This window comes from Coturnix japonica, chromosome 5 (genome assembly GCF_054131305.1).
Source record: "Coturnix japonica strain WE chromosome 5, WE-NBRP24, whole genome shotgun sequence".
Taxonomy (NCBI): domain Eukaryota; kingdom Metazoa; phylum Chordata; class Aves; order Galliformes; family Phasianidae; genus Coturnix; species Coturnix japonica.
The window spans coordinates 21,486,089-21,514,041 of NC_140667.1; the positions used below are offsets into that span (position 1 = coordinate 21,486,089).

The window sequence follows — 27,953 nt, forward strand, 5'->3', positions numbered from 1 at the left end:
GACAAACAGCATCTTCTTTGGCCTCAGCGGTCAGAGTGTATGAAGTCTTTCCCCAAAATTCCTGATCCAGAAGAGCTGCCAACTTATTTTCTGCCCCCAGAAAACAGGGGATTCAGGCAAGTGTTAATTTTATTTTTAAATATTTCTAATTTAGTTTCATATTTAGAATTTTTGGCACTTAATGTTTTAATGAGCATTTTCTTTCAGGATAGGGTGGATGCAACTTGTGTTCAACAGCACAAGTGTGTTCAGATCTCTTTCTGGCATCTGGCCATCCCAGTGAAGGAGCGATTTTCCTTTACTGTTGTTATTTCTATAACTGTAACAGACCCAATTTCATGGTGATTGTTTGTTGATTTGTTTAGTACAAAGTGAATACATGAAGCATCTACAATATTACTAAAAGAATGAGGATTTAAATCCAGTATGAACGTGGATTATTCTTTTGGGACAGAGGTAGAAAAACAGCTTAGTTGTCAAATAGCCAACAGTGCTTAATATTAAATAGGGTAAAATAAAAGTGTCTGTGCTGCAATAGCTACTTTCATAGGTCATTATAATGTTATACTGTTCTATTCACTTAGCACTGCAGTAGTAGTAGGGAAGCTATTGATTCGTCTTGGTTCTCCTTATTGCTAGAGTCCAGTCAATCCTAAATATCCCAAGAGAAGCTGTTGGGCATGAAGACACCCAGGTACCAGACTGTTCTTCCATTACTGATGCTCGTAACAACGAATCTCTCTATGTACTCGTCAAAGAACTAGATGGTAATCTAGATCTGAAAACGAAGATGCCAGATGATCAAGCAAGACAAGTAAGAGAAACATCTGTCTGATTCTCATCTGTTTTAAGTTTTTCCTCTTTTTTGCCTTGTTCAGGATATCAACCATTTCTGGTATTTAGAAGATGACTTGCTTGCTTTCCTTCTTTCTTATTTTTTTGGAAATGTGGAATCAAGTGCTTTCTAATAGTGCTAGAGGAAGGCAGAACATGTCACTCAGCATAAGACTATTGTCTGACTTCTCTTAAATGCTGACCAAAAGCACACAAAATAAGGAAGTTAGTTCATTTAAAATTACTACTTTATTTTCAAACTTCTAAGAGTTACTTGGTGTGATTCATCATCTTGGGATTTCCAGTATCGCTTGTATTCTTCCAAATAGGTAACATTAAGGTGAGATTACTCCTTCATATTGTTTTTTGTAGGTTGGCTGTTTATGTGATGTGAATATATAATGATTGATTTAGAAATTACTTAGTAAACTAAAAGGAATACTTACGGAAGTGAGACTTAAAAGACCAACATAGCTATATTTTGTAAAATTTCACTTTTAAAAATAAAATTCTGCTGTCCAGATCTTGCATTCTCGAATCGACAGTCAAGCCATTACACAGGAGAAGATGGAAGCATTTCTTGATCATGCCATGAAGAAGGTAAGTCAAAATTTGTAGCACAAGATAAATGAGGAATTCTTATTTGAAGCTTCTTTCTGTACTTATAAAACAGTCAGATTTGTTTTAGAAGTAAAGATTTGTTGTGCCTGTGAGTGAGATGAAAATAACTTGAAAATTCAGCTTTGTAAGAAAAGTCCAAATGTATAGAGAAGCAGCTATTTCCTTTAGCTCAGTGTATACCACATAGCCCTGTGGGCACTTGTTCTTTTTGTGACTGCAGGATATTGAGCATCAATGTTTTAGTTAATCCTGGCAGACATGTGTTTAGATGAACAAAACAGCTTGCACCTACTCCCTCTTCCACCTCTCCCAGCATGCCTGCCTTTTACTCTTCCTCCTCCTCACTAGTTCCCCAACCTCATATTCCAAAGGCAAGTAGCCCACTGTCAGTTTTCTGTCAGGATAATTAGCACTCTGGGGCAGAGCATGTACATCTGTGTAACACCCTGCAGAATGCCACCTCCATCTTGCGTGGGGCCTTTGAGAGTCATTGCTATTCAGTTGACAGGAAGCAATGAGAGGTTGGCTCTTTATGACATGTCAAGCTGATCTCTCTCCAAGTAACTATCTTCTATAAATTGTGTCAAGGCATTGTATGTATGTATCATTTTGAGTCTAAATCAGTAGTGTTTACTATGTGCATCTGTCTTACCTGGAAGAAGACAAATTAGCAGTAGGAGTTGATTTCTGTTGTTACAGTGTTCAGAACAGTCTTATATATGTCTAAAGTGTAACTGTTGCAGTGCATAGATATTTTGTTTCTAATTGTAGTATTTAGTTGCCTTCATGCTGAAAGTTTGAACTTGATCATTTTTATGCTGATGCAGGAGCAGTACTATGCCATGCCTATTCTGTTAATGATGAACTTTCTAGTGAAGGAGAGCAACAGCTGGCATCTTTCTACTGAGAAAGACAAAATGCTAGTAATTTTGCTTGGGATTTAGTCAGAGGACATTAAGACCTGTGTTTGGAAAGTAGTTCAGCAAGGAGTTTGATGTGAATAACATGCAAGTAATGTTATACATGTGTATTGCGAAATGGAGGCATTAGGTAATCTTACAATTACAGATTATTATGTAAGGTACTCATGAGAAAAGGCAGTACATCCTTTTGATATTTTCCTTTGCATCCTGAACCATAGGAAAAGCCCTTCTGTGTGAGGTGTCTGTAAAACCTGGAATATTTTTCTGCCAGTTAACTTTTTCAACACACATAACTGTGTAGTGCTGAAAATATTGCAAGATCTGAAATGGAACTTTGATGTTTCTGAAGCATTCTGTCTGTTCTGTCTGAAAGAAGCTGGTTTATTTAGCTGTGCATACTTGTCAGGATTTTATAATTATTCTATTTCTCCTCTAGGATGAGTGTTTGTTTCCTCTGCCATAGGTCAAAGAGGAGGAGGAATTCAAAGTGTATTTGATGCTTTCTCTGTTCTTACACATGCCTTCACTTGTCATTTGCTATCTTTAAGCAGCATCTCATGCATATCATGTTGACATCTATTCATAAAACAGGCAGAGAGAACTAAATTTAGGAAAAAACAGCTCTGAAACCTTAAATGAAAGATCTTGTTATAGGATATAGGATCAGGTAGCACATCTAACTAGTGGTTGGAACGTGCTTGACCTTCAAATTGGTAACATCTTTTCACAGACCCTTGTTGCTGTAATTTTAAGATTCCAAAGTGGCTCACAAATGTTCTTCCTGAAGCAAACTAACCCTTATCAGTTCTGTGTTTTGAGGGATTTTGTGGTTATGTTGTAAGTTGGTCATACAAGTAAATGGTGTGAGAAGCAGGTTCTGCTAAATTACAGTGCAGACTATATGTTACATCAGTTTGCTAACTTCTCTGCCCTGATAAAACTCAAGCTGTGAGCAAAGAAAAGTGTAATGTGTACCTTGTTAGACAGTGTGCAGAGATGAGGTTTTTTTGTTTTTACCAGACAGCAGTCACCTCTGTCTCCCTGAAACACCTCTGTGGGTATTTTCATCCTATCCCCTAATTCTCCTGTAGCCTCAAGATCCTCTATGGCTCGTGCTTAATGAAGCTGGATTGTACTGGCGTGCAGTTGGAAATAGCACCTTTGCTATCACCTGTTTGCAAAAAGCATTTAATTTGGCTCCACATGAGTATCAGGACATCCCTCTGGTCAATCTTGCTAACCTCTTGATTCATTATGGTCTTCATTTGGATGCCAGCAGACTCTTGCTTCAGGCTTTGGCCATCAACGCCTCTGAGGTAAGATGATGTTTTTTGTGTTAGTTCAGCTGCCTTTCCATTCCTTGGTTAATTTCTAAATACATGTTATGTAACTGTGCTGACTTACCTGAAGTATGCAGTTTAGCTTCCAGCTTGTAGTTTGGAAGGAATGTTAATTTTCATTTACATTCTTGTTCTAACTGGGTGGAGCTGGTAACTGAGAACATACACATCTGGAACATAATGCTTCTAAACAGATGACACATTTTTGCTTCCAAAAACCTCTGTCACCAGTGGCTCAAAGGAATCCAGTCATGATGTTTTGGGAACTCTTGTCATCTTAAAAAGAGATTATAATGCTGCTGTTCTATCTTGATTTTAAAAAAAAAAAAAAAATGAAAGAAGAAAAAACTCTTAAAGCAGCAGATATGTCATGAAGGCCTCTGACTGTATAGGCATCTTTCTCTGCCACTTGTTTTTGTAGTTTTTGTAATGTGCAGTTATATTTGTCCCTAGATTTAAGGTGTGTAGCTGGGTATAAACCTGTGTTGGAGTTGTTTTGCCTTTACTTCCAGTCACAGATTCGAAACAGTTTTTGCAATTCTGAATAGCAGCATTATAGACATTTTGCAGGTGGACACTTATCTAATGTAGAAACTCACCATACAAACTGATTAAACTGTGGAGCTGGCCAGAGCAATTGTGAAAAGGAAAGGAGAAGAAAAAGAATTAAATTGAGGTGGGATCTTAACTTAGATTGGTGTGTATGTATCTGTGTCAGAGCACCTTTTCTCTGGCAAGTGATTTGATCTTAAATTTGTGATACTTCTGTAAGAAGTGAAAGCTAATATTTCCCATGCTTGTACTTCTGGACTGAGATTAAGATACAGAGGGCTGTAACCTGCCAGGCGCCTAGCACTTAAAGGCAAGAAGTGGCATAAGCCTTTCTAATATGAAGGGATCTGGCCAGTGTGAGTTGCATGAAGGAGTTATAGAAAAAACATAAGAGGTGTGCCTTGGGAGGGGCACTCGAAGGCACAACACTGAAAGTTAGCTAAGGACCACACTGCATGGAGTAGGGATTTCTTCAGAGATGCTGGTGAGATTTGCCTACTGCAGTAATGCCTGCTCTTATTTTTTCAGTCAGTTGAGGTCCCGTTAAAAATACCATTTAAAAAAAAAAAAAAGAAAAAAAAAATGGACAGGAAAATCTGTGCTCAAATGAAACTTCCAGGAATATAATGAAAAGTATATATAAATAATAGTGAATTACAGTTGCAGGGAGTTAAACATGTGCTCTGTGAGCAAAAGCTCGCAAAAAAGAAAAATTGGAATGCAGTTGCTCAAGTTGCATCTTTTTCTGAATAATGCTTAATGATAGAAGCTGAGTGTGGAAAATCTGAAGCTGTTGGTCAGTCTCCAGATTTTCAGATAATGAGTGTAAAATTACTTGGGAAGGGAAAAAAATGACTGCTATGTTACAATATTATAGTCATTATTCTAGCATTATATTAACTATGATATTCTTTGTGTGTAAGTGAAAGATTGTTTTCAGTCAACAGATCAACAAAAAGTAATGCTTTGCTTTGTGCCTGAATTCTCTGATTAAATCCTGTCCAGTGAAAAGGGTGTTTGTAATCCGTACTTTACAAATGTTGTGCAGAGACTTGCCAAAAGCAGAGGGCAAAAATATGAAGTTTTATAAAGAGTTGAAAATAAATGTTCATCTCTAAGCTAGTGTGAAATTGCTGTTTTCAGGAGCCCAGTTCTGCTCAAGTAAGTGCTGAATATTGTTGACAAATGAAATGCATCTGTCCTTCTAGAGCTGTAGTAATATTTCTATGCTTTTGCTGACTTCTGGTAGTTCTAAGATATTATCAAACGTTCTGTGCAGTGACCATTATGTTTGTGATGGTTTATTGTTAAGTATTTAATGCTTCATCTCAGCGTGTATTTAACAGCTGTTTTTCATCGTAGGAAGTTGGAATCCAGAACATAACCTTCTGTCAGAACAGCTTTTGTTTAGCACACATGCATCAAGCTGTTAGTTCTGAGTTTGAGGAATAGGCAATCCCTATTGAAGAAGTTTTCCCAATTCCTTCCAGGCAAATTGGGGAGGGTGTGGGTTGGCAGTAGTTTTGCCTAGTCAGTTTCCATTTCAGCTGCTAAGACTATTCATGCTGAGGTGTGTTGTTCTTTTCTTCATAGCCCCTGACTTTTTTGAGCCTGGGAAATGCCTATCTGGCTCTGAACAACATTAGTGGAGCCCTGCAGGCTTTCAGACACGCGCTGGATTTGACTACCAAGTGTTTGGAATGTGAAAGCAGCCTGAAGATGATCCGCTGTTTGCAGTTCTATCCTTTTCTTTACAACATCACCTCTTCTGTGTGCAGTGGTAAGCAATTGCTGGAAGATGGACTGTGAGTGAAGTAGTGTCCATCTGCCTTGAATGGTGTACGTGGAATTCATGTTTATTGTGCTGTTTCTTTCTGAGGATCCTCCCTTTTGCTCTGTAGTGTATTCTCCCTGTTAGGACCAAAGTTGAGGCTCTGCTTTTAATGGAAAAGTTATGGTCCATTAAGAATCATAGAATCACAAGGTTGGAAAGGACCTACAAGATCATCTAGTCTAACTGTCCTCCCTTTACCATACCTACAGAAAACCACTAAACCATATCTCCTAGTTCCCTATTCAGATGCCAAGAAGTGCTTGAGGATGGCTTCTTAAATATCTAGAGGGCTACCAGTGAGTGTAAATTACTTCCTGAGTATGTCAGTAATACCTTAACAACCTAACTGATATCTCTTAGTGGTAAATGAGGAATGCTGGTATTGAATACTTAGAGAAGTGTACAGCTGCTACTGCTTGGCTACTCAACAGCCCCTTTGTACATTCTTTCAAGTTTTACAGTCGGATGGATTTGTTTTCTCAAAGCTGAAGAAACTGGCAAAGAGCAGCTCTATTTTCTTATTCTTCCATTGTATTCAGTCTATTGGATGTCATTTTATAGTGTTCAGTCTCTATGGAATAGACTGAGTTGTGACAGTACTATTTTGAAATCTGTAAGGTGAATGTCTTTGAACCCAATCTCTCCCAACTAAAATAATTCTTAAAAGTTGAGGTATCGTGCTTTGTTGCTTTTAGTATCTACTTGAATGAAACCCCCCACAAATAGCTTTTGGAGACAGATTTTGTTTCTGTAGATCTCACTAAGTATTTCCAGTACTTTCCCTGTTCTTATGCGTAGCTAATATGCTACTCAGAAGCAATCTTAAAGAACTTTTATGAATATGCTTAATAACCCAGATTTCTTGCAATTTGTCAATAAGGCATCTTCTTCCTTTGTGAATGAACATATAGTTCAAACCAAAAAAAAAAATGCTTTTGGTTTTTAGCATTACTAGGACTTTCTCTCTTGTTATTGTTGCTTGTTTGTTGTTTTGTTCTATATTACAAGAGAAACATGGAAAAATCTTTGATTTTGTGTCTACAATTAGGCTGCCGAAATACAGACAAGAGGCCTTTTATACTTCCTAAATATGCATTATTTCAGTGTCGGTGATATTTCAGGTCTGTGTCATTAGAATAATAGTATGTTTTATGGCCTCCTGCGTTTTCGCACGCTGTGGCATGCCAGTTTTGCAGAGAACTGAATACTGTTTGGTTCAATGTAGAAATTTGGTATGAAAGCACATCTTGAGGGTCTCTTTCTGACTCAGAACTGTACTATTTAAGTATTCTACTCTTTATTTATATTTTTGCCTTTTCATGGGAATCCTTCTGTCTTAATATTTCTCTCTCTTTCATTTTTATCTCTAATATCCTTTAGGTCATCTTTTGTCTGGGTGCAAGAAAAACCTGAAAGCATGAACCTGACAAATAGTGTAAATGTTCTTTGTACCTTCTTCTGCAGAGTGCAAAATAAACATGCTGGCTCATTCAGCCTTGGTGATGATTTGTGATTTAAATAAATAATGAGAATTAAATGAAAAGGCAGATAAATCTTATTGTCATATGGTTTGGGGAAATATTTTTCCCCTGCTCTTCCTCTCAACAGACCTGAAAGAAAATTTGACAGGCTATGGGAAAGTTGAAGGTGAGTCTCCAAAATTGATAATTTACCTCCTCCATCTCCTTTGGGAACTAAAGAATAGCTGTTTTGCAGTACCTGATCCACTGGAAAAATCACCCAGAAATTGGAATGTCAAGTGTTGTCTCTGGTCTAATAACTAACTTTGGTGAGCATTTCTTTGGGGTTTTGGAAAGTAACAGTAGTAGGGCTGCCTGCGCTTTGGGCTGTACGCACTTACAGCAAATGCTTTGGGGAGTTGGGTGCATGGTTCAGTGGATTGAATGTAGGATCAAATTTGTGTCGCAAACTCAAGTCACTTCATGCATGTAGGAGCTCTTGCCCTTCATGTTCTTTTAGACAAGATCAAAGTTCAAGATCTTAAACTTATTAGTAGAATGGCATTCCAGACGTGAAGCATAACATGCTTTAAGCTTCAAGTGTCTCTAGTCCTACTGTCTCATTACTTGGCATGGTAGTGCTTTTACAAAAAGCTTTGTGCTACCCTTCTGGAAGTAGAGACATTGAGAGCATGCTAGGAATTTCTCTTTATATGCCATCGAGATCTCCAATTACTTTTGTGCAGTGAGTATGTAAGTTTGTAAAAGCAGTGTGTACTTCCACACATCCTGAGCTCTGTGATGTGTTCAGCAGTTGGCTTAGCAGCAATGCTTTAAGTGTGGGCTTAGTGCCCTCTTGTGGTGCAAATATCCCGTACCGTATTAAATCTGAACTCTTGGTTTATTTCATCTGCTTCATCTTAAAATAGAACATGAGGAAAAGATATTTGAGGCCTGAAGTGTATATGTTTTCCTTTATCTCCCAGCACATAAAGTTCTACAAAGCTAGTAAGCTCAGACCTCCAAGCAGATAGACCTGAAAAGGGAGAGGCTCACCTGAAAAGAGAATCTCTGCTTAAAATCGCATTAGTTTACTTATGGGCAAATTAAATAACTTAATTAAATCAACATCACATTTGAAGCGTCTGAATCTTAACTTCATAGCTGCAATTGCTTCAGGTTTCTTATAGCAGTTTCAGCTACTCAAACACTAAGCAAAAGCCTCAGTATGCCAGGACAAACATATGTTTCTTTTACATGTGTTTCCTGTGTATGCTAACACAGAGATGTGAAATACTCATTTTTTTATATTCTTAAGCATTCTTAAATTTAGTTACCAATTGAGTAGAATTTTGAACTGAACACTACTGTGTGTTTAAGGCTTTTTTCTTCTTTATCTTGCTTGTCATGTCAAAGAGGAATTTTTTAGTTCTCCAGAAACATGTTTAAACTACCATTTAATGTTAGTACTTTCATTTATTTGAGTACATTAATGGAAGGGAATGGGTCTGTGACCATTTTTTTTTTGTGTTGCTCTTACTCTCACTGCAATGTTACGGGCAGGTTCATTGGTGCAAAAGGGATGGTCTCCCACAGTAGATATTTCACACACAGGGCATTCTACTAAGCATGCAACATGCATGTTGAAGCACTTGGAAGCACGTCACAGCACATGTGCTTTCTCTACTTATTTACAGGTTAATGGTGTACCTAAAAGCTGCTCTCAAAACTCACCAGTGTCACTTTGTACCATTTGAATGCCTACAATATTTAGTGTTCTAAATGCATTCTGTCTTTTCTCAGGACCAGAAGAACAAAAGCTGGCAGTGGAGGAAAGAGGGGAAAAAAAGCCATTCTCTCAGCTGCAGGACTAAGGAGATGGGAATAGCATGATGGAGAGTTCAGTGGGAGTTTACTGATGCAAAACTATTAATACTAAAAGGGAAAGTAGTACAGTATTAGATTATATAGGGTATGACAATTCCCATTTTTGTTTGCCTTCATAGTGCAAATGATTCTTCTTGATATACTATCTGGATCTTTCTGTTACTTCAGCATAATTACATGCTCATGTAATAGGAGGATCGATCATCAGGGGTTAGGATGAAAGAGAAAAGATCCCCTTTCTGACTGAATCTTTTAACACTTGATACCTTCATTTTTAGTTTTTAGGGGTATTAATGTTTCTCTGCAGTGCTCTTGGTGATTCTTTTTAGTGATAGGGATGTAGAGAAAATGAGATGCATTTGCTACTGTCTACCTTCCTCTCCTTTTAGGCAGCGACATTAACCAGTGGTGGTTTCTTGCATGCAGTTGTTCATATTTCTGTTACAGAGTCTGAAGATGCTCTGCTCAGATCTAGACCTTTTTCAAAAGGTCCATCTACATATGTTTGAGAAGCTTTTCAGGGGGGAGTGGTAGTTCCCTAATTACATCACAAGGCAGATGGCATTTGTGCTAACCAAATGTATAGTAAATTTGCATAGACTGTTTTAGTGAGTCGGTTAAAGCATATTTGGAAGAAAGAACCTGACCCCCGGGTATGGGGAACTGACAACGCATTGTTTAGTCTCATTAACAACTTGCCAATGCCTTGTAGGCTGTATTCACTTGGCTTAAATCTGAGAACTTATAAAGTGGTGATGTGTAGCTTCAGCCTGTAATGAGTCATGTTGAGATTGTCTCAAAGCAGCATGCAATGCCATGTGCTCAGATTAAAATGAGCGCTGCATGCTGAGTCATGGAGTGCCAGGCACTTAACTACCCCTGATCTGTCTACTTTATTGATTTGTTTCCTTTTAAGGTTGGTTGTCTGGTTCACATGAGAATCTGCTGTGCTCTGATTATCCTCAAAACTTGAAATCTGTCATCCATTCTGGCTACTGGTGACCAAAACTGGGACAATTCCAGTTTCCCTAGAGGAAGAAATAGCTGCTTCTTGGATGCAGCAGTTATGGAGTGGAAGAAAATTCTTCCCCAAATTCCTTTATTTTTTGCAGGGCCCATTTTATTGTTTTGTACAATGCTGGCATTGGGAGGAGAATGTTTTCCTCTTGAATCCTAAACTGGGGCAATTGGTAGTATTCTTGTCTAACTTTGTTTTCTGCAGGAGTTTCCTGCCTGGATTCTAGAAAAGGCTAATCCAGATTCTGTTTATTATTCATCACTCTGTCAAAACCAGGATTGATTTTTGTCTTTTTCATCTGGAGCAACAACTGTGCTCTTTCGAAGGAATTGTGTAAAATGTAACCTGTCAGACAAACAGCTGAACACTCAGAAGCTATCTTATATTAGTAAGGGGTGTACCTGCCTGGCCAGTCAACACTTTCCTTTGCTATTTGAATTTGTCTGTGTCTCTGTACTTTTATCTTCAGTTAAGAGGAAGATTGTGCTGGTATCTGTCACAAAGAAATCTATAAGTTGTTGTGGGTTAGTACTGACTGTTAATCTGCTCTGGCTAAGCAGTGTTACACAGAGAAAAGGTGTGCAGATGAATGTGAAATTCAACCTATCAAAACTATTTTATGAAAAATGCAAAATCAGATCACTCCAGAAACCTGTTTAAATTTACCATCTAGTACAAATCTTACAGACTGTGGTAGTTAAATCTACATGCATAACGTCATTGTACACCCATCAGGCTTTCTAGTGTCTGTGCTGAGAGAAGTGGAAAGTTAACTAACTCGTTATGAGTAACCGTTAGCTGTTCTAGGGTTAATTTTTAGAGTAGGCTGCTCCTGTGTTTAGTCTCTTTTAGACTTGAGTTTGTAGATACTGAATTCATAAATATGAGTTCTAACAGTTGGACTTGAGATGTGCAAAATATTTAATATTTAGCATAAGAGGTATATAGGGCTGAACACAGAGGGAAGATAAGAGCAAAATAAATATGAAACAGTGTCTCTGCTTTATGACAGCAATACTTAAAATAAGAATTTCCATGGCTTAATCCAAGTCTACTTCATTGTGGTGAAGTCAAGGGACGAAATATTGGCCATTCAGTCTTCATAGCATATGTTATGCTGTGATCCAATGTAGGTGAGCATTTAATGTTAAGAAATAAATAGGAAGGTATTTTATTTGACATTTAAAAAAAAATACAGGAGCATTCAGGAGAACTCACTGAAGGTAGACCTTAATCTTTGGAATTGATATATATTTGTTTCTCTTACTTTATCTCCCTCTTTCTCCAAAATTATTATTAATAATAATAATAATTTTTTAAAAGGCTATTTCTGAAGCACAAACTGAAATTCAGGTTGGAGTTGCTGCCTACCTTGCTAATCTTTATGTAGTACCATCACACTCTGAATGGGCTATATTCCAGTCTCTCTTAGCTACTGACAAGGTTTGAGAATTTCAATTTAGACTGTATTTTGGATACTATTCCTAGGCATCGTAGAGCAAGTTATGGCTTTTAGGTGCGCATCGTAGTAAAGTAAAAGCAACACCTCTTATTGCAGTGGACAGTGAGGAAGGAGCACAGTGAAGGCTTTAGATAGTCAACCTCCTTGATTTTCCCCTCTCCGTTTCTAGTTATGAAAAAGGTGTTTTGGGGTTCTTTAGTTTGAAGTGTTCTATTCTGCTACGTAGTAGACTGCTGAATTCTTCAAGAAGTTTAGCAGATATGGCCCTTGCTCTGTTTTAACAAAACAGTTCAAGTTTTAACAGGTTTGTATTCCTATTTTGTGTGTGCGTGTGTATATTTAATCATATATTTCATAAAGAAAATGTGTGGCTGCATCAGGGAATAGTCTGCTACACAATATTGAGGTGTTTCTGCTAGCATGAAGAAATCTGGACGTGTATGGTTGGCATCTGTGTGTTTTTTAAAGCTTTACTTAGAGCTCTTGTAATGAGACAAGTAGATAATCTTTAAATCTATACCTAAGCCAATTTAGTGGCATCTTTTGGTTACAAATCACATTTTAAAACTGTTTTGCTACAAGTGAGAGCAATTGTTTAACAATATAATCCTCTTAATTGAAAATCCATCATTTGAAGAAATAATAATAAAAATGAATACTTCATTTTGTGTGCAAGAGTCTTTGAGCGTGTAAATTGTTCTGTTACTTGCTTTGCATTGAACCAAAGCTTGTTATGTAGTGCACTTTTATGACTACTGGATTTGAGTATGCCCCTTATCATCTTTAAGTTGCCACTGACCCGTCTTCTAGGGGAGGAACTTAAGATGTGGTAAGGATTTATGAAACTTTTACAATGCTTGATACTACTTTCATAGAGATCTTCATTGCTGGTTGTTAAGCTTTTATCCTTTTGTTAGCAAAATGTCCTGTTCTGTCATTGAAAATGGTGTTTCTGTAGGTTAGTTTTTTTGGGGAGTTGGGAGGAGGAGGTTTCTTCTGGTTCTATCTTGTATCCCCAATTTTGGAAAAGAGAGTTTTTATGAAAGGGATAATGCTTTAAAAAAAAAAAAAGGTGCTTCCATTTTGGCAGAAAACATATCAAAAGCTTAGTCTAAATGTTGAAGCATTGCCGTTGTCATTCTCAGCTAGTATCAGTATTGATACCTGACTAGAGATACTTGGCCTGAGAGGGAACTTACTACTCTCTGTCCAGAATAATAACAATGGTGATACGTGGGTAGTAGGTGCAATTTTTAGTGATCACTGGAGCACATTACAGCTGTAAAAGATACTGGAGGGACACTTGTATTATGATTGCAAAACCTCGTCGTGCCTTGTTGAATCTAGCAGTGGTATTGTTGGCTTTAGGGAGCAAGAGTTACTGCTGGATGGACTGCTTTGCTTTTCTAGTGTGCAACAAGGCTTCTGGCAGTTCTGTGCTGCTGATGGTGCAGGCAGCCCATCTGCTTTGTGTCTTTTTCAAGCCCTAGAGCATGCAGGGAATATGTCGTAAAGCTTGTGTATTCTTCCTCACTTAAATATAGACCCTTTGAGTACTAGTGTCAGTATTGCATAGCCAGGTAATTGTTAATTAATGGCTCTGTAATGGCTACTGGAGTACCATTCAGTCATGCAACCTGGGTGGATTTGTTGTGTTTCCAATGACAGCTCTGTTCTGTCATTGCAATGTGGTTTGCAGTTTCTGCTTTCATAGCTCAATCGTGGGATTTTATTTTATTCTTTGAAGTGTAAATGTGTTGTGTTTTGGTTTTTGTTTTGTTTTGTTTTTTAATTAAAGGGAATGAGTAAGAAATGCATGAGTTTTAGAGCAAAAATTCTAATAGAAGCATTATAATTTATAATTCTGTCTATCAGAGCAGCAATAGTTGCTAAAGATATGTCTCTTTTCTTGTTACTGCTCACCCTGTTGCTTTAAAAAAACTTGTAACTGGCCTGGTCTGGATTTTTTTTTCCCCTCAACAAATGTCTTGGTCTAAAGATAATCAGTTTCTTCTGCAACCAAATATCGTATGCAATCAGAATAACACGTTTTCTTTTAATAGCTCACAAGTGCTTTATGAAATGATCTGTTCACCTTGAAACATGAAGGTAATTGGTCTGTGCAGTATGTAATCCCCAGAGTTATTAACACTGTCCAAGTCAAAGCTCATGTTTTAGATGTTCCCTGAAGGAGGGTTGCTCAAAGAGTGCTGGACAGGACTTGTCCTATAAAATGATAGATGACAATATGCTGTTCTTCAGTTTTGTTTCTCTAATGAATATATTTAATACAAAAAAATACAGTATCACTGGAGCAACAAGCACCCCCAAAGTTTTCGTGTGGTCTAATGATATTATTGTTATTAATTTTCATGTTTAAAGAGTAGTATGCTACTCTCTTCATAAGAAAAGGTAGTTATTGTCACTACATTTCTTTGTGAATAACACGGTTTTGAGTGTGCATCTGGAATCATGGAGTTTGACTTCTTGCTGTGTGGTTCTGTAGCTGTAATAGCTGTAATAGGTGCTAACGCATTGATGGAAATTGAAGAGGGGCCCTTAAAATCAAAATGGTCAATGTTAGATGGAAAGGATAACATGATCAGGTCTTTTCTGTACTTAAAGTGTATGGCATTCCCTCATGTCAAGTTGGTTGAGACCGTGTCTTGCAATAGTGCCGTACAAGCACTTTCACATCAGCCCAAAAATTAAGCAGATTAAAATGACCTGAGGAATAAAGACCTCTAACAAACAATACCGTTTTATGCTTTCCATCTTTAGGATCCCCATGCTTTGTTTTAGAATCTGTATTGTTTTTTCTACCCAGTGGATTTGCTTTATAACTTCCAAACTTTTCTCATTTTTTCTTCTCCCAGTTTTTACATTAAATAGCCACAGTCAAACATGAATATTTGTGAATAGTTGTGTTGAGTGACATGATTTAACTGGGAAGTGTTGGTGATGGTTGGACTGGATGATCTTCTAGGTTTTTTCCAATCTTGATAATTCTGTGATTATGTGAATAAGAAGAAGTACTGTATAATTGAGCACTCCTAGGGCAACAGTCACTTTTGTCCTTCACCCACGTGGTGTGCAGTAGGTGTTGAAATGACATGGGTCATGCTCTGCCACCAGGGAATGTTTCTGGAATCTGGAGCTACATTGTTCCTTTGATGGAACTTGTCCTGGGTATTCTTCCCAGTTATTCTGCAGGCATGCAGGTGATACGAGCTGTAACATTCTGAAGGCAGTGTTTCCATATCACCAGGTCCATGCTAAGCTCATCCAAGGCCTTCTCTTCTTTTTTCAGCCAGCCTGTTTTTCCTTCTGTGACATCAGGCAACTGAAAGCAGTAATTTCAAAAAATCAGGCCACCTGGATTTCTATATATAGCAGCTCTTAGATCCCAAGAAGGCCAGCACTCTCATCTAGTCTGCTTTTAGCTGTTACTATTTGTAAATTAATATTAACAAGGTTAGTCTTAAGTAGAATTATGTCTTTTTTTTCCTCTCACTTGCTATTTCTAGCTTTTTTCCCTTTTTTTCTTTTCTTTTTTTTTTTTTTTGGTGTTTTTATCTCAAAAATAGTTATCTGAATTTTGTCCCTTTTGTGGTTTTTTTTTTCCCCTCTTTGTACTAATGATGAATTGACCTTCTGCAAAGTGAGTTGTGGTCATTACATTACTGAGTAGCACATGACTTGCATCAATCGGACTGGTTTTGATGGCAGGGAGGGGGACTAGTTTAAGCTTTAGCATTCTGTACACACCATTCTCTGTGAAATAAACATGAGGGTCTCCATAGATTGGAGAGATTTTTTTTGCAATGAAACCAATGATTTTTTTATTTTTATTTTTTTTTTATTAACAGCACAGAGAGAGATGCAAGAGGATTAAAGAAGGAGTCGCTGATAGATTTAAGTAGGAAGGGAAGAATATAATTATGTAGTAGATGTTAGGACAGTTTCTGAAGTTACCAGCTTCTGGTTTGAACATTTGCTTATCTAATGGCCTAATTGCAATCTGGCTGGCTGACTTTAGGATGACTCGTTGCAGCTCTGTGTTTGAATTTCTCCAAATGGCTTCCTGCGTGCAGTGCAGCGTCACTAAAAATACACTTTGGAAACACTCATTTAAGGTGCTACCACCACACAGTTATTTCTCAAGTACTGCGCAGCTTCCTATCAAAAGATGCTTGTGTTTTCTTTCATTAGTCATTCACGGTGTATACATAAAAACATTTTCTGTAACTTTTTTAGGTAATCTACCACGTCAGAAGGTGGAGCAGGGTTGTTTCGGTTTGTTTTTGTTTTCCACTGAGCAATGGCTTTGATACTTTGTGAAACTGTGCTACTAATCTGTGTGTAGAAAACTGCAAGACTGTGTGCTTATGTCCAAAAGGAACGGTCTTATGTGGTGTATCAATACATTCTTCTCTTTTAGGTCACTGTCATGAGAAAAGTCCAGAAGGTAGACATGACAAGGAGAAATACTTTGACCACCATGAGTCAGTCACAGAAATGGCAGAAGGACACTCTGGGGGAGCTACAGAAGATACAGAAATCCTTACTCAGCATTCCGTAAAGGATCCCTCCATCTTGAGACTGGAAAGTGAGTCAGCCTTAAAGTTCGGTCCTGACAGATGAATGATTTTCTAGATTTTTTGGAAGAGTTGTCTTCCTTCCTCCAAGGAGCTACATTATTCCCTTCTGCCTGTAAAGTAGAGAGTAATACTTTGTTGTGTTTACTGTTCTTCTCCAAGCCTGACATGAAAGTGCATAAAATCAAAAAGTGAAATCAAAGGTTAGGATGCTTTCCCAGGTAAAGGATATAGTTTGCATTCTCTAGTCCCTTTCTCCATATGCAGCATAGAGTGAGTATGGAGTCTGTGCAAATGAAAGAGTCAGATCATGGGGGGAAGGGGAAGAAAAAAAGAAAATCTTTCATAAAAAAAACTATGGATGAAGCTAGGAAGAAGTGAGGCTATGGTATTTTCTTTTAGACACTGTTACTGCAGAAAGCAATGATTCAGAAGGAGTGGAGAGTTTAGAAGATGATCAGATGTCTGAAGAGATGCTGGCTTTGGTGGATGAGTTTGAAAATTCATGGCCTCAAGAAGCTTTTGAAGGGGCTCTGGAAGTAAAAGGTCGTCGGATGGACTTGCAGGGAATCCGTGTCCTAAAGAAGGGGGCTCAGGATGGCCTGGCAAGCTCCTGTTTTGGGGACTGTGGTGATGATGATGAAGCTGAATGGGTAAGTTTGGATGAGTTTGTAAAAATCTTGTATCAACTTAATTTTAGAGAGGGAAAGACTAGGACAGTTTCTGGGAACTTCCCTGTGGGTTACAGAGAGCTGGTTAGTGGTTTATATGAAATGAACTGCTCGTTTCAGTCCATTCCAAAGGAAAGGCATCCACTAAAACTGATACCATTGATTATCAACAGCAGGTGCTTGGATGTTGGATGTTGCTGGATGCTACCTATACAAGTTACAAAGGAGACAAGATTTTAACCAGATGTCCTAGTTTTTCTAACAAAATACTTGTAGTCGTCACGTTGCTAACAAAATATGTAATGAGAAATGCATTTCAGCTCTTCAGAGGTTAAACTGGTTTTCTCTTAGGTTAGAGGCTGAAGTTGTATGTTGTTGGCGTAGCATGATGCATTGAAAATGAGCCAGCTTAGAGAATGAATTGAGATGGGGAGGAGATGAGATCTCATTGTAACATCTTTGGAATTGAATCTTTGGGCTAAAATTGGTAGCATATTGGAGCAGATAATACTTGTGATGCTCCTTAATGTTAACCTTGCCAATATTGTCCTTTTGGTAGATCACTTTTCAGGTCAAACGTTTAAAGAAACCAAAAGCTGATAACTTGGATCTCCAGGAGCCAACTGGGAGAAACGGAGAAGAAGGGACTAATGGAGAAAACGAAAACTTCTATCGAACTGCCTTGGAAATCAGTGGACCAAAGATACCTTCTCCTGGACCAATAGGTAATTTGCCACTTTGAGAGAAAGCAAATCCCTTGCAGGTTTTGAATTACTGTACAATCATAGAGTGATTTGGGTTAGAATGGACCTTTAAGGCCATCTAGTTCCAACCCCCTGCTGTAGGCAGGGACACCTTCCTCTAGACTGTGGTTTATTTCATGGCAACTTTTATTTTACACTGGCTTATTACCATAAACATGCACTACAAAAATGACATAGTGAAATATACCTTCTAAATGAGAATGTGGAAAAACAACAGATCTCTTTCATGAGTACCTTCCTCATGAAGTATAGGGTAACTTAATTCACTGTATGAAAACTTTCTAGATAATACCCAGAACCTCTGGAAATCAAGTGGTAAAAGTGGATAGACAGTGATCATGTCAGTAGAAATAGTAAATAGAGGGGGAGGAAATTAATTTTTTTGTTAAAACTGAATGGAAAGAGAAGTTAGGTTTGTTTGTTTGTTTTACCGGATGAGAGGTGCTGGGGTAAAAGCTTGACTTTATTATTGACTAAACATAACTTACGCAATTCAAAAACAAAATACAGGAAGTCTTGTTTAGTAGAAATAAATAGAACTTAGTGTTCCACTGTGATGTTTGGTGATATTAGAAGAGAAGATTTAGTAGAGCTAGTGGAGAGCACAGTCCTTGCACCAATTTGGATGAGCAAGTTTGCAGAGAGAGAGAGGTGGAGTTTTTGCTACTTAAGGAGCAAGTATTGTGGAGAGATCTATGAAGATAGTGCAAGTTAGTTCCATCAGTGCATTCATTTGGACAGAAATTATGAGCACTTGATTACTTTGATTAAAACTTGGAATTTCTGGGACCTACTGATGCCTAGGAAGAAAGCATGAATAATTACTATAATACATTTCATCTTAGCATGATTTCAGCTGATGTAAAAATTTAATGTTATAGGTATGCAAAAATGTTTTCTCCTGTACATTCTAGTCATTGACAATTTGATAACCTAGAAGGTAATTCACATTTTTCAAGGCTTTTACATGAATTCTTCAGCAAGCTTAAAAAGTTATAAGCAACTAACAAATGTAAATTATTAAATTAAATAAGGAAGATTGCATGACAACAGTTACCATTTGTGAGGACGTACCTTTCCTTTTCTCAGTGTGCGTTCTCTCCCTGAGCTACTTTCCTGGCTTTATTACACAGCATCCCTTAATTGTAAAGTCATTAACTTTCTCGCACTCCTGAGAGGCAAGGTCTGCTGACATCCTCTTTACAAGAACTACATTATCAGAAGTTTAAGTAATGCCTTAGAGGTCACCTGGGGAATTCCAAGCAGAACAGGGAAATGAAGCTGACTGTCCTTTGTCTGAGTGGTACTTTGATAACTGACCTGTGTAACATTTTCATGCCTTTCACCATCTCTTGCTGTTCATGCCGATAGTAACTCTAAATCAAGTACTGCACAGAGCCAATAACAAAAAATAATCTTTCCCCTCTGGTATTTCCCAGTTTCTCAAAGTTAATTTTCCTTTGATCAGAGTATTTTACAAAAGACACAGTGTTGCAGACTTTATCATCGTTTTGCAGAATTGTGGTGAAGCACTTACACCTTGCTGGGAAATAGATCTTGCATCCAAGAAGTCAAAATTTTAGGTAACCAGAAATAGGTACCAGAATACTGCATATGTAGCTGATGTGATAGACCTCTGTGCTTGTGAATTTGGCCTCTCGCTGTGCAAATTTAAGGCTATGATGAATCTTTCTTACCTTGAAAACAGTTCTGAGGATTTTGATGAGAGAAGCACGTTTCCTAGTGGTTAACACAGGTTGGATTTGTAAGATTTGGTACAATATCCACCTAATATGAGGGGAAGATTTCAGTGGATTTTGGATCAAATGTGAAGATCAGTTTCTTAACATAGAGTGGATTTTTAACCTTTCCCTTGCTTGGTTAACTCCTTTCCAAAATGAGAGGTTGTAAGTGTTTCAGAAATATTGCTGTCTTGAGTGTGTGCAGTAAAATCTTATTCTTGGATAAGAAATTGTTGTATTTTTTGTCTCGGATTGTCAGAAGATGGAGTGATCAACTTTTATTAGTTCTTAGTGTAGCTGTACATTGTAAATGATCACTCAATTAAGAATTTCAAGGAATTAGAGGTATTACTTGTAAACAGGAATGGTCATCGTTTTTAATCTGCAGCTATTGGAAAAACTCTTAACTTATAATTCGTATCTTAAAACTTCGCTTTCAAATCTTCCATAGCATCCACTTCTGTCTTTGCATCCCACAAGTTCTATTCGGTATATTTAGAAATTGAGTTGTTCTTAAAGAAATCTGACAACAGCACTGTGACTTTTATGTTGTAGGGAATGTATCTACTGGTGTATTTTATAATTCATTATACTAAGTCTTTCTGCTTGAAAAGAATCCCTTTTATTTCTTTTTCTTTTTTCTTTTTCTCTCCAGGAAAGAGGCATGACTATCGCAGCCTGGGGTGGCCAAGTCCTGATGAGTGTCTGAAACTCCGTAGGGTAGAGCTCACAACCGTGGCTAGCACGTGGCTCGCTGTTTCTGCTAAAAACATTGAGTAGGTATCTTATATATGGACCTTAAACCACTCACACAAAGCAAGGCAGTTGTATGGCCTCAAGTGTACATTAACTGAAGATGTTATTGTTCTTTAAAGTAAGAAGGAAGTATCAGGATTGAAAATCACATTTGAAAACATGATGTGGTATTAATCAGTAGACTTTCAAAGAAGAGAGCAACTTCAGACTGAAGATCCAGTTTCTCTTGCTTCTCAAGTTGTTCAAAGGAGATTCTTCTGTGCACTTTACACTCACTAGAGAACTTTGTAATGACATTTATTTTCTTCTCCTGACTGATTCAATTATTTACCTTTGTAGCATTACAGAGCACATTGATTTTGCTACACAACTGCAAGAACCAGCCATGGAGCCCCTTTGTAACCCCAATCTGCCAGCTAGTATGCATACTTTGGACCACCTGCAAGGTGTCTCTAGTCGAGCAAGCCTGCATTACACTGGAGAGAGTCAGCTTAAAGAGGTATGCCACAGTTGAAGGCAGTCACACCAAAATATCTATACCATAGCAGATTTAGGATACGTTTAGTGCTCTGTCTTCCATAATGCTCTGCAGTACATGAGCACCTGAATAAGACAAGGATGATGCAAGCTGAACATGGTATTTTTACTAGGCTGTTTTCCCAACCTTCTGTGGTCTGAGATGGGAGAAATACTAAAACACAATTGCTGTCTTGATTTTTATTGCTCTAGATAGATGAATTAGTGGAAGAAAAATAAAGCAGAGTGTACACTGACTTCTACAATTCTCAAAATTTGATGGCATGGAGTTAAAACACTCTGATTATAGTATTAACTCAAGTTATACAGTGATGTTTAGGTTCAAATAAGTCAGAGATTTGCAGAATGTTGTGTGAAAAGAGTAGCCAACAAGTGAAGATGTCTTTTCTCGTTTTCCATCCTCTAAGTACTTGTCGTTTCTCTTTCACAGGTGCTACAGAATCTTGGTAAAGACCAGTACTCACCACAGTCATTAGAACAAGTTGGTACTCGAATAGCCAAAGCTCTGGAAAAGGTATGAATGTGAAGATGGATTATGTCTTGGACATACTGTTTGGCTTAGCAGTCAATCCAGTCTCAAACCATCTATCTGAAATAAGGACTGAATTTATACTTGTCAATAGACTTGACATTTCTGTCTATTCAGCATCTGTAATGCCCTCCCAGGCTTTTTCTTGAGCTCTTTATCCTTTACTTACAGTTGGAAGTCCCTCTCTCAGGTCTTTTGCTTGTCTTTCTTCAAAAACCTAAACTTGTAAAATTTCCCAGTATTTGCAACCCTGTTGTGAGCTGTATTGCTGGCTGCTGATGCGTATTGTATACAGGAAGGATGCAGAGCTGTTGGAGTGGGTCCAGAGGAAGGCCATGAAGGTGATCAAGGGTCTGAAGCACCTCCTATGAAGAAAAGCTGAGAGTTGTTCTTATTTAGCTTGGAGAAGAGAAGGTTCTGGGAAGACCTCATTGCAGCCTTCCAGTATTTGAAGGGAGCTAAGAAGCTCCCGACTTTTTACACTGTCTGATAGTGATAGGGGAAATAACTTTAAACAAAAAAAGAAGAGGTTTAGGTTAGATGTTAGGAGGAAAATTTTACTCAGAGGGTGATGATGTGCTGGAACAGGTTGCTCAGACAAGCTGTGGATGCCCCATCCCTGGGAATTGTTAGAGACCAGATTGGATGGGAACCTGGGCAGCCTAATCTGGTGGGTGGCAACCCTGCCCATAGCAGGGAGGATTGGAACTGGAGGATCTTTGAGGTTCCCTCCAGCCTAAGCCATTCTCTGATATTGAACTTTTTAAATAATTCTCAGTCTTTCTCTTCTGATGCTACATTCACTTGGAGCTTATGGAAAGTCATAGCTAATTCATGGTTCAGCTCTTCCAATTGCAGTTATGGCAGGGAGAGATTTCTTCTCTTTCATACCTATTTGCTGTTTCCTTATGCATTGTTGAGCTGAAGTGTCAGATGCATTCAGGTAGTGGTATAGCACCATGTACAAGGCTGCACTTCCTGTTCCCCGCTGAGAAAACCAAGCTTCCTATCTAGATCAAGGCTACTGAGGACCTCAGCTGGAGGAATGCTTAGGGATGTAATTTTCCCAGGATGTACAAGGCAGACCAGGATGCACTGACTGTTGTGTATTTCCAGTGTCAGGAAGATATGTCCAACTATTATATGAAAGAGGGTTCTACCAGAACAGTTTGGTGCCCCTGGCCTATTCTGCTGAAGGCCCTCTAAGAAAGTTATTGCGCTTTGAAACTGAAATCAATAAGCCTTTATCGTTCCCAGAAAATGAAGATATTTCTCTTAAGCTTGCATAGTACGCTTAGTTTCTTTTGACTTCCGATATGCTAATTTTTGTCTTACATACTACACTTGCCCCTGCAAACAGCAAGCTTTGTCCAAATAAGCTGAAAATTTACTACTAACAGAAGAGAAACATAATTCTTCATAAAATTAGCTGTGATGAAAATAAAGCACAACTCTTCTGTCTACTGGTGTCATTAATTATTCACACGAGTTAGGTCAAGATGACTACTTAATTAATTGCATTTGCAAGAATAAACGCTAACTTTAAGTATCTCAGTCCATTGAATTCAAGCACATAGTATTTTCCTTTCTAACATGTGGCATGGGAGTCAGCCAACTGGAGGGAACAAACTTGATCAACTGGACAGTTCAGGCTTCTGCTTTGAGTTGCATCCCAGACTATCTTCAGACTATCTTTTCTCCTTCTGATGGCTACAGAGAGCATCAGGAGTACAATCAACCAACTTAGCTTATATGGTAATGTGTATACACATCTAGATGCTCAGCACCTGACAGCTGGTTAGAAGCTGTTGTGACTGCTAAGGCTGTTGTTACTGTACAAAAGATTAAGAAAATGATGTTGCACTTGAAATTTCTGTTTCATTTGGCAGTCTTGAGGCTATTGTTTATATGTTGTTAGATGAATTCTTAGGACGCTTTGGAATAGTTGAATGCTATTTTTAAGCGAAGCATCCTCTATCCCAATATATTGAGTAAATTTGAAGTCAGGAAGGTTGTTCACTACAGGTGTCTGTATGACTCATTTCTGTGTTCTCTTCCAGAATCAGACTTCGTGGGTCCTCTCTAGTATGGCAGCTCTCTACTGGAGGGTGAAAGGCCAAGGAAAGAAGGCGATTGATTGTTTACGGCAAGCATTACACTATGCACCCCATCACATGAAGGTGTGTATACATCTGCCTGCTACACAAATAAAATAATGTTGTCCTTGTGAGATAGCTACTTAGTTTTCACATACAATTGTTCTAACTAGAACTGTGTGTATCAGGAATTTGTATATGTCCTGTATATCAGCTAGTGGTGAAATTTCAAGACTTTCACCACCTGTTGAATGTGGGCTGCAAAAGAGCACTGTCCCTGCATTTCAGTGGGTTTAACACTTCTCTGCTGGGCACTACAGGCTTAAACATCCTTCTGTTACGTCAAACTTTGAATCTTTGTTAGCCTCATCTTGTACAAGTCTTTTACCGTAAAATATATCTGTGCTTTTAAAGTGGGGGGCATCAAGGAGGAAAGGATCAAATGCATCTTAAATTTTCAGTTGTTCTGTTGAGGGCATCTGCAGCTCACCTCTGAGCAGTATTTTATCCTCCATAGGGGTGAAAGCCAGTTCCCTGAGAGCTTGTTACAGCTGTCAGAGCTCCACAGTTTTGTCGGTCAAACACAGTCTGGAAATTCAGAAGTTAAAAACACTGATGACTTTCTGTGAAGATTTTGTTTATAGCTGTTAGCCAGCATCTTATAGGAAATCTGTGGCAGAGGTGGGGGAGAAAACAGTGTGTGAGTTGCACTAATGTTTAACCCTTTTTTCACTTCCCTACTTTATCTTTACTCAGATTCCTTTTATACAACTGCTGAAGGAGAGGGATCAAAGAGCTGCTCTCGCCTCTTAGAGCACATCTTAGCTTTGGGGGGAAAAGTAACAGCATCTTTAAATATCGTAGTGCATACATTTCTTTTTATGTGAGTTAATTTTTGAGTTATTTGTCTATGCAACAGCAATATTTGCTCATTTGCATGAGCAGATAGGTGTGTATGAATTGCTGTTTTTGTTTGTTTATAGCTCAGGGTCAGATGCTTTTTCTCTGGTAAGTGTAACTCACCACCTTCAAAGTGACCAGGTGGTGGAGCCTTCTGTCAGTCTTCTTGCTTCTGAAACAATTTCAGTGGAAAGAACCTCACTGTTGATCATTTTCTCTTCTCTTACAGGATGTACCACTAATAAGCCTGGCAAACATCTTCCACAACGCCAGACTTTGGAATGATGCTATCATTGTGGCTACTATGGCAGTGGAAATAGCACCGCACTTTGTGGTTAATCATTTCACACTGGCGAATGTCTACGTAGCAATGGTGAGAATGCCTCTTACACTGATGTGCTGTTTCTGTGGCACATGGGATTCACATTTCCTCAGATAATCTTGGAGAAGCAACACTCATGAAACAGGGAGGCTATCAATAAGAAAATATTTTTTCATGTACTTTTTTTGGAGCATCGAAGCTTTTTATTATTCATATAATACATGAATTCCAGTGTTGTTACAGTGTGGCTTCAGGATGCCGCCTACAACGCTTTGTAAAGACAATAGCAAATAATTGATGATTTTGACTGGCTTCCATTCTAAACAAATACAGTATATTTTTATTACACTGGGAAATTAATGATAGACGTGAGTTTCCAACCTGAAGAGCTTAGTTTAGTGTAGTTAGTAAAACCCAGTTTGCAGTTGCAATAAACAAACACAAGAGATGTTTAATTTCATTATTTGGTTTATCAACACCCAAAATAATTTACAGAAAGAATTCAAAGTTCATCATACTTCCTATATATTCCAATCTGTAATTCAGCTTTCACTGTTTCACATGAATGCAAAATGTTTGTTACATTTTCCTTACTAAAGCTGGATTAGTTTCCTGGGTGTTTTTATTTAACAGGACCACTATATTTCAAGGGTAGGAGAGGCGACGTTAAACTGGAACATAGTTGATACGTATATTCATGACAAAAATATTTTCAATTACACATTTCCCTATCTATCACTGCCAGTATTTAGCACTAGTCATCTGTCTGTAACAGTTTGCTCTTTTGGTTGGGGGGGATCATGCTGATAACAGGGTAAGTTGAGCAGGTAATGGTATATTGTGGCTATTGGGGTTGAAAAGAGTTGAAATGCAAGATGCTGTTAAACACACAGTGGAAACAGTCTGAAGAAAGGAATGACTTTGTTCTTTTTAAACTATTGCTTCTGACAGTAGTTTGAAAGAAATGAAGTTGAAGTTTTATGCTTGAGTTGCCAGTGTCTTTTGCAAGTGAGCACGGTGCCTAAGGATAACTTTATTCTCCTGGATCTGAGAGATTTCTCAGTGAAGCCATGTAATTCATTATGTGAAATGGCTAGTAATAGGACAAAACGTGACCAGGGATACCAACAGCTGGATCAGGTTGATCAGAGCCTTGTCCAGCATTACCTCAGATGTTACCAGGGACAGGGCATCTACCAGCGATCTGGGCAACCTGTTTGAGTGCTTCACTGCCATCTTAAAGAAAAAGTTATTGTATTCAGTTTAAGTCTTGGGTTTTGTTGTTAACTATTTTACAGCAAGAGTATTCGGATAGATGATTAAAAATAAAAGGCAAGAGATTGGTCAGTAATATTCTGCAGTTATTTGAATCAAGAGGTTACCAGAGTTATCTGGAGGAGGAAAAGAAAGAATAAGGAAGTTAATGGTCGCTGTTTTTAGAATCTGACTTTATACAATCTTCTGCCCTTTTTTTTTTTTTTTATAGGAAGAGTTTGAAAAGGCGATGAAATGGTATGAGTCAACATTAAAACTTCAGCCGGAGTTTGCCCCAGCAAAGAATCGAATCCAAACCATTCAGTGTCATTTACTTATGAAAAAAGAGCGACGGTCTCCATAGAGATTGGCGTTTTTTTTTCTCTTTTTTTCTTTTTTTTTTTTTAAAAAGCCATTCTTCACTACTCTGCTTTTAAGTGTGCTGAGATAAATTGATGAATCGAAATTTTTAACAAGACTTCTGAAAAGAGATGGGATTTGGATCAAGGGTTCTTTTATCTTTTCTCAGATATAGAGACATCTTTGGAAAATGTTTCACAGACAGTAATTTTAAAACAACCATGTAAATATTAAACCAAGGAAGTTCCATGAGTCCATAACCACCTGTAACAGGACCCAGGCACCGTTAGTTTCTCCTTAATGCTCAGATTGGCATTCAGCGTCCAAAATGACTCGCTTCATGTCTTATAATCTAGGTCAATAGAAATGCAAAGCACACACCCATACTAAATAGTAAGAAGAGATAATCAGCAATTCATCCATGTGAAACTCATGCTTTGTCCAGTCCTGTTTACTCCATGCAACATTGCCTGCTTTTTTGGAAGGAGAGGCACAGAATTTCGAACATTTATTTAGAAAACAAAATAAAAAGGAGTTAGGAACATCTAGCACTTTTGGAATGATTTATTTCTGTTGGAGATGAGGGAATGAAGGGTGGGGAACAGCAAGACACTGAAGTCAAAGTGTTTTTTTTAATCTTACTGGCAGGGAGGAAAAAAAAAAAGAGTAGTGATCCCAATAAGATGTTTTATATTTGTCTGTATATTCATAGCCCTCTGCCTCCTTCAATGGTTGTTTTACTGATTCTTTGTTCACCGTATTTCTGGTCATTTCCGAGTAAGGTGCAAGTTTCTGCTCTCTCTGAGCCATACTTTCATCAGCTGAGAAGGGGCAGGGACGGAGTCATTGTCAAGGTATCATCAGCAAATGAGTCAGATGGAAGATTTCCAAATCAGTTTTCTCTTTGGTCAGTGGAGGACATGATTCTCCGTACATCATTGTTGAATTAACAAGGGCACATATTGCAAATAAATTGTTTATGAACAAAACGTGGCTTCTCCTCTGTGTATCTTGCGCTGTTTGAAGGAAACTAGCCTTGGGGAGCTGCTGCATTTCTTTAGGGGCAAGTAGAGTTGGGAGTTGGCAGACCCTTTAGCATTCCTAGTTAGATAATGGTTTGCTCCATATCCATGGGAAACTCCTCACCTTTCTCTCAGTGACAGAAATTAAAAGCCAGAATGGCAGTGGTGGAACTTATGACATCAATGTGGTTTTTGTAATTTACTGTAACTTTTCAGTTCATCAAATGATCTCTGAATATTTTTATATATAATTGAAGATGAGTAGTTCTAATGCAAATGTTTACCTCTGTTTTACTGCAAGTAATTTTTTTTATTAATCTAGAAAGCCTCACAGAGGTATGAGCAAGTACTGCTGTTGGGTAGATTTTTATTAAAAACGTGTGAGTGTGTTGAATTTCTGATTGTCATCTGAGCCAGCAGCAAGTCAAATCGTATTCCTTTCCTGAGGCTGTTTGGAAGCCTGATAATGTT

The 27,953-nt window shown here is 38.0% G+C and overlaps 1 protein-coding gene across 2 annotated transcripts in view; it reads left to right on the forward strand.

The window, feature by feature from the left end:
• Positions 1-27,449, forward strand: part of TTC17 (tetratricopeptide repeat domain 17) — a 45,520-nt gene extending 18,071 nt beyond the window's left edge. The window contains exons 12-25 of one of the 2 annotated variants that reach the window (XM_015864473.2): positions 1-116; positions 640-814; positions 1,357-1,434; positions 3,470-3,694; positions 5,864-6,050; positions 16,373-16,540; positions 16,932-17,182; positions 17,760-17,925; positions 20,362-20,482; positions 20,802-20,961; positions 21,430-21,513; positions 23,589-23,708; positions 24,754-24,897; positions 26,333-27,449. In XM_015864473.2, the coding sequence (XP_015719959.2) occupies positions 1-116; positions 640-814; positions 1,357-1,434; positions 3,470-3,694; positions 5,864-6,050; positions 16,373-16,540; positions 16,932-17,182; positions 17,760-17,925; positions 20,362-20,482; positions 20,802-20,961; positions 21,430-21,513; positions 23,589-23,708; positions 24,754-24,897; positions 26,333-26,464 (2,127 nt within the window). In that variant the 3' untranslated portion in view covers positions 26,465-27,449. Of the gene's footprint in view, positions 117-639; positions 815-1,356; positions 1,435-3,469; positions 3,695-5,863; positions 6,051-7,484; positions 7,598-16,372; positions 16,541-16,931; positions 17,183-17,759; positions 17,926-20,361; positions 20,483-20,801; positions 20,962-21,429; positions 21,514-23,588; positions 23,709-24,753; positions 24,898-26,332 lie in introns of those variants that run through there. The other variant, XM_085550233.1, reaches the window with a different exon arrangement.
• Positions 27,450-27,953: the final 504 nt, after the last annotated feature.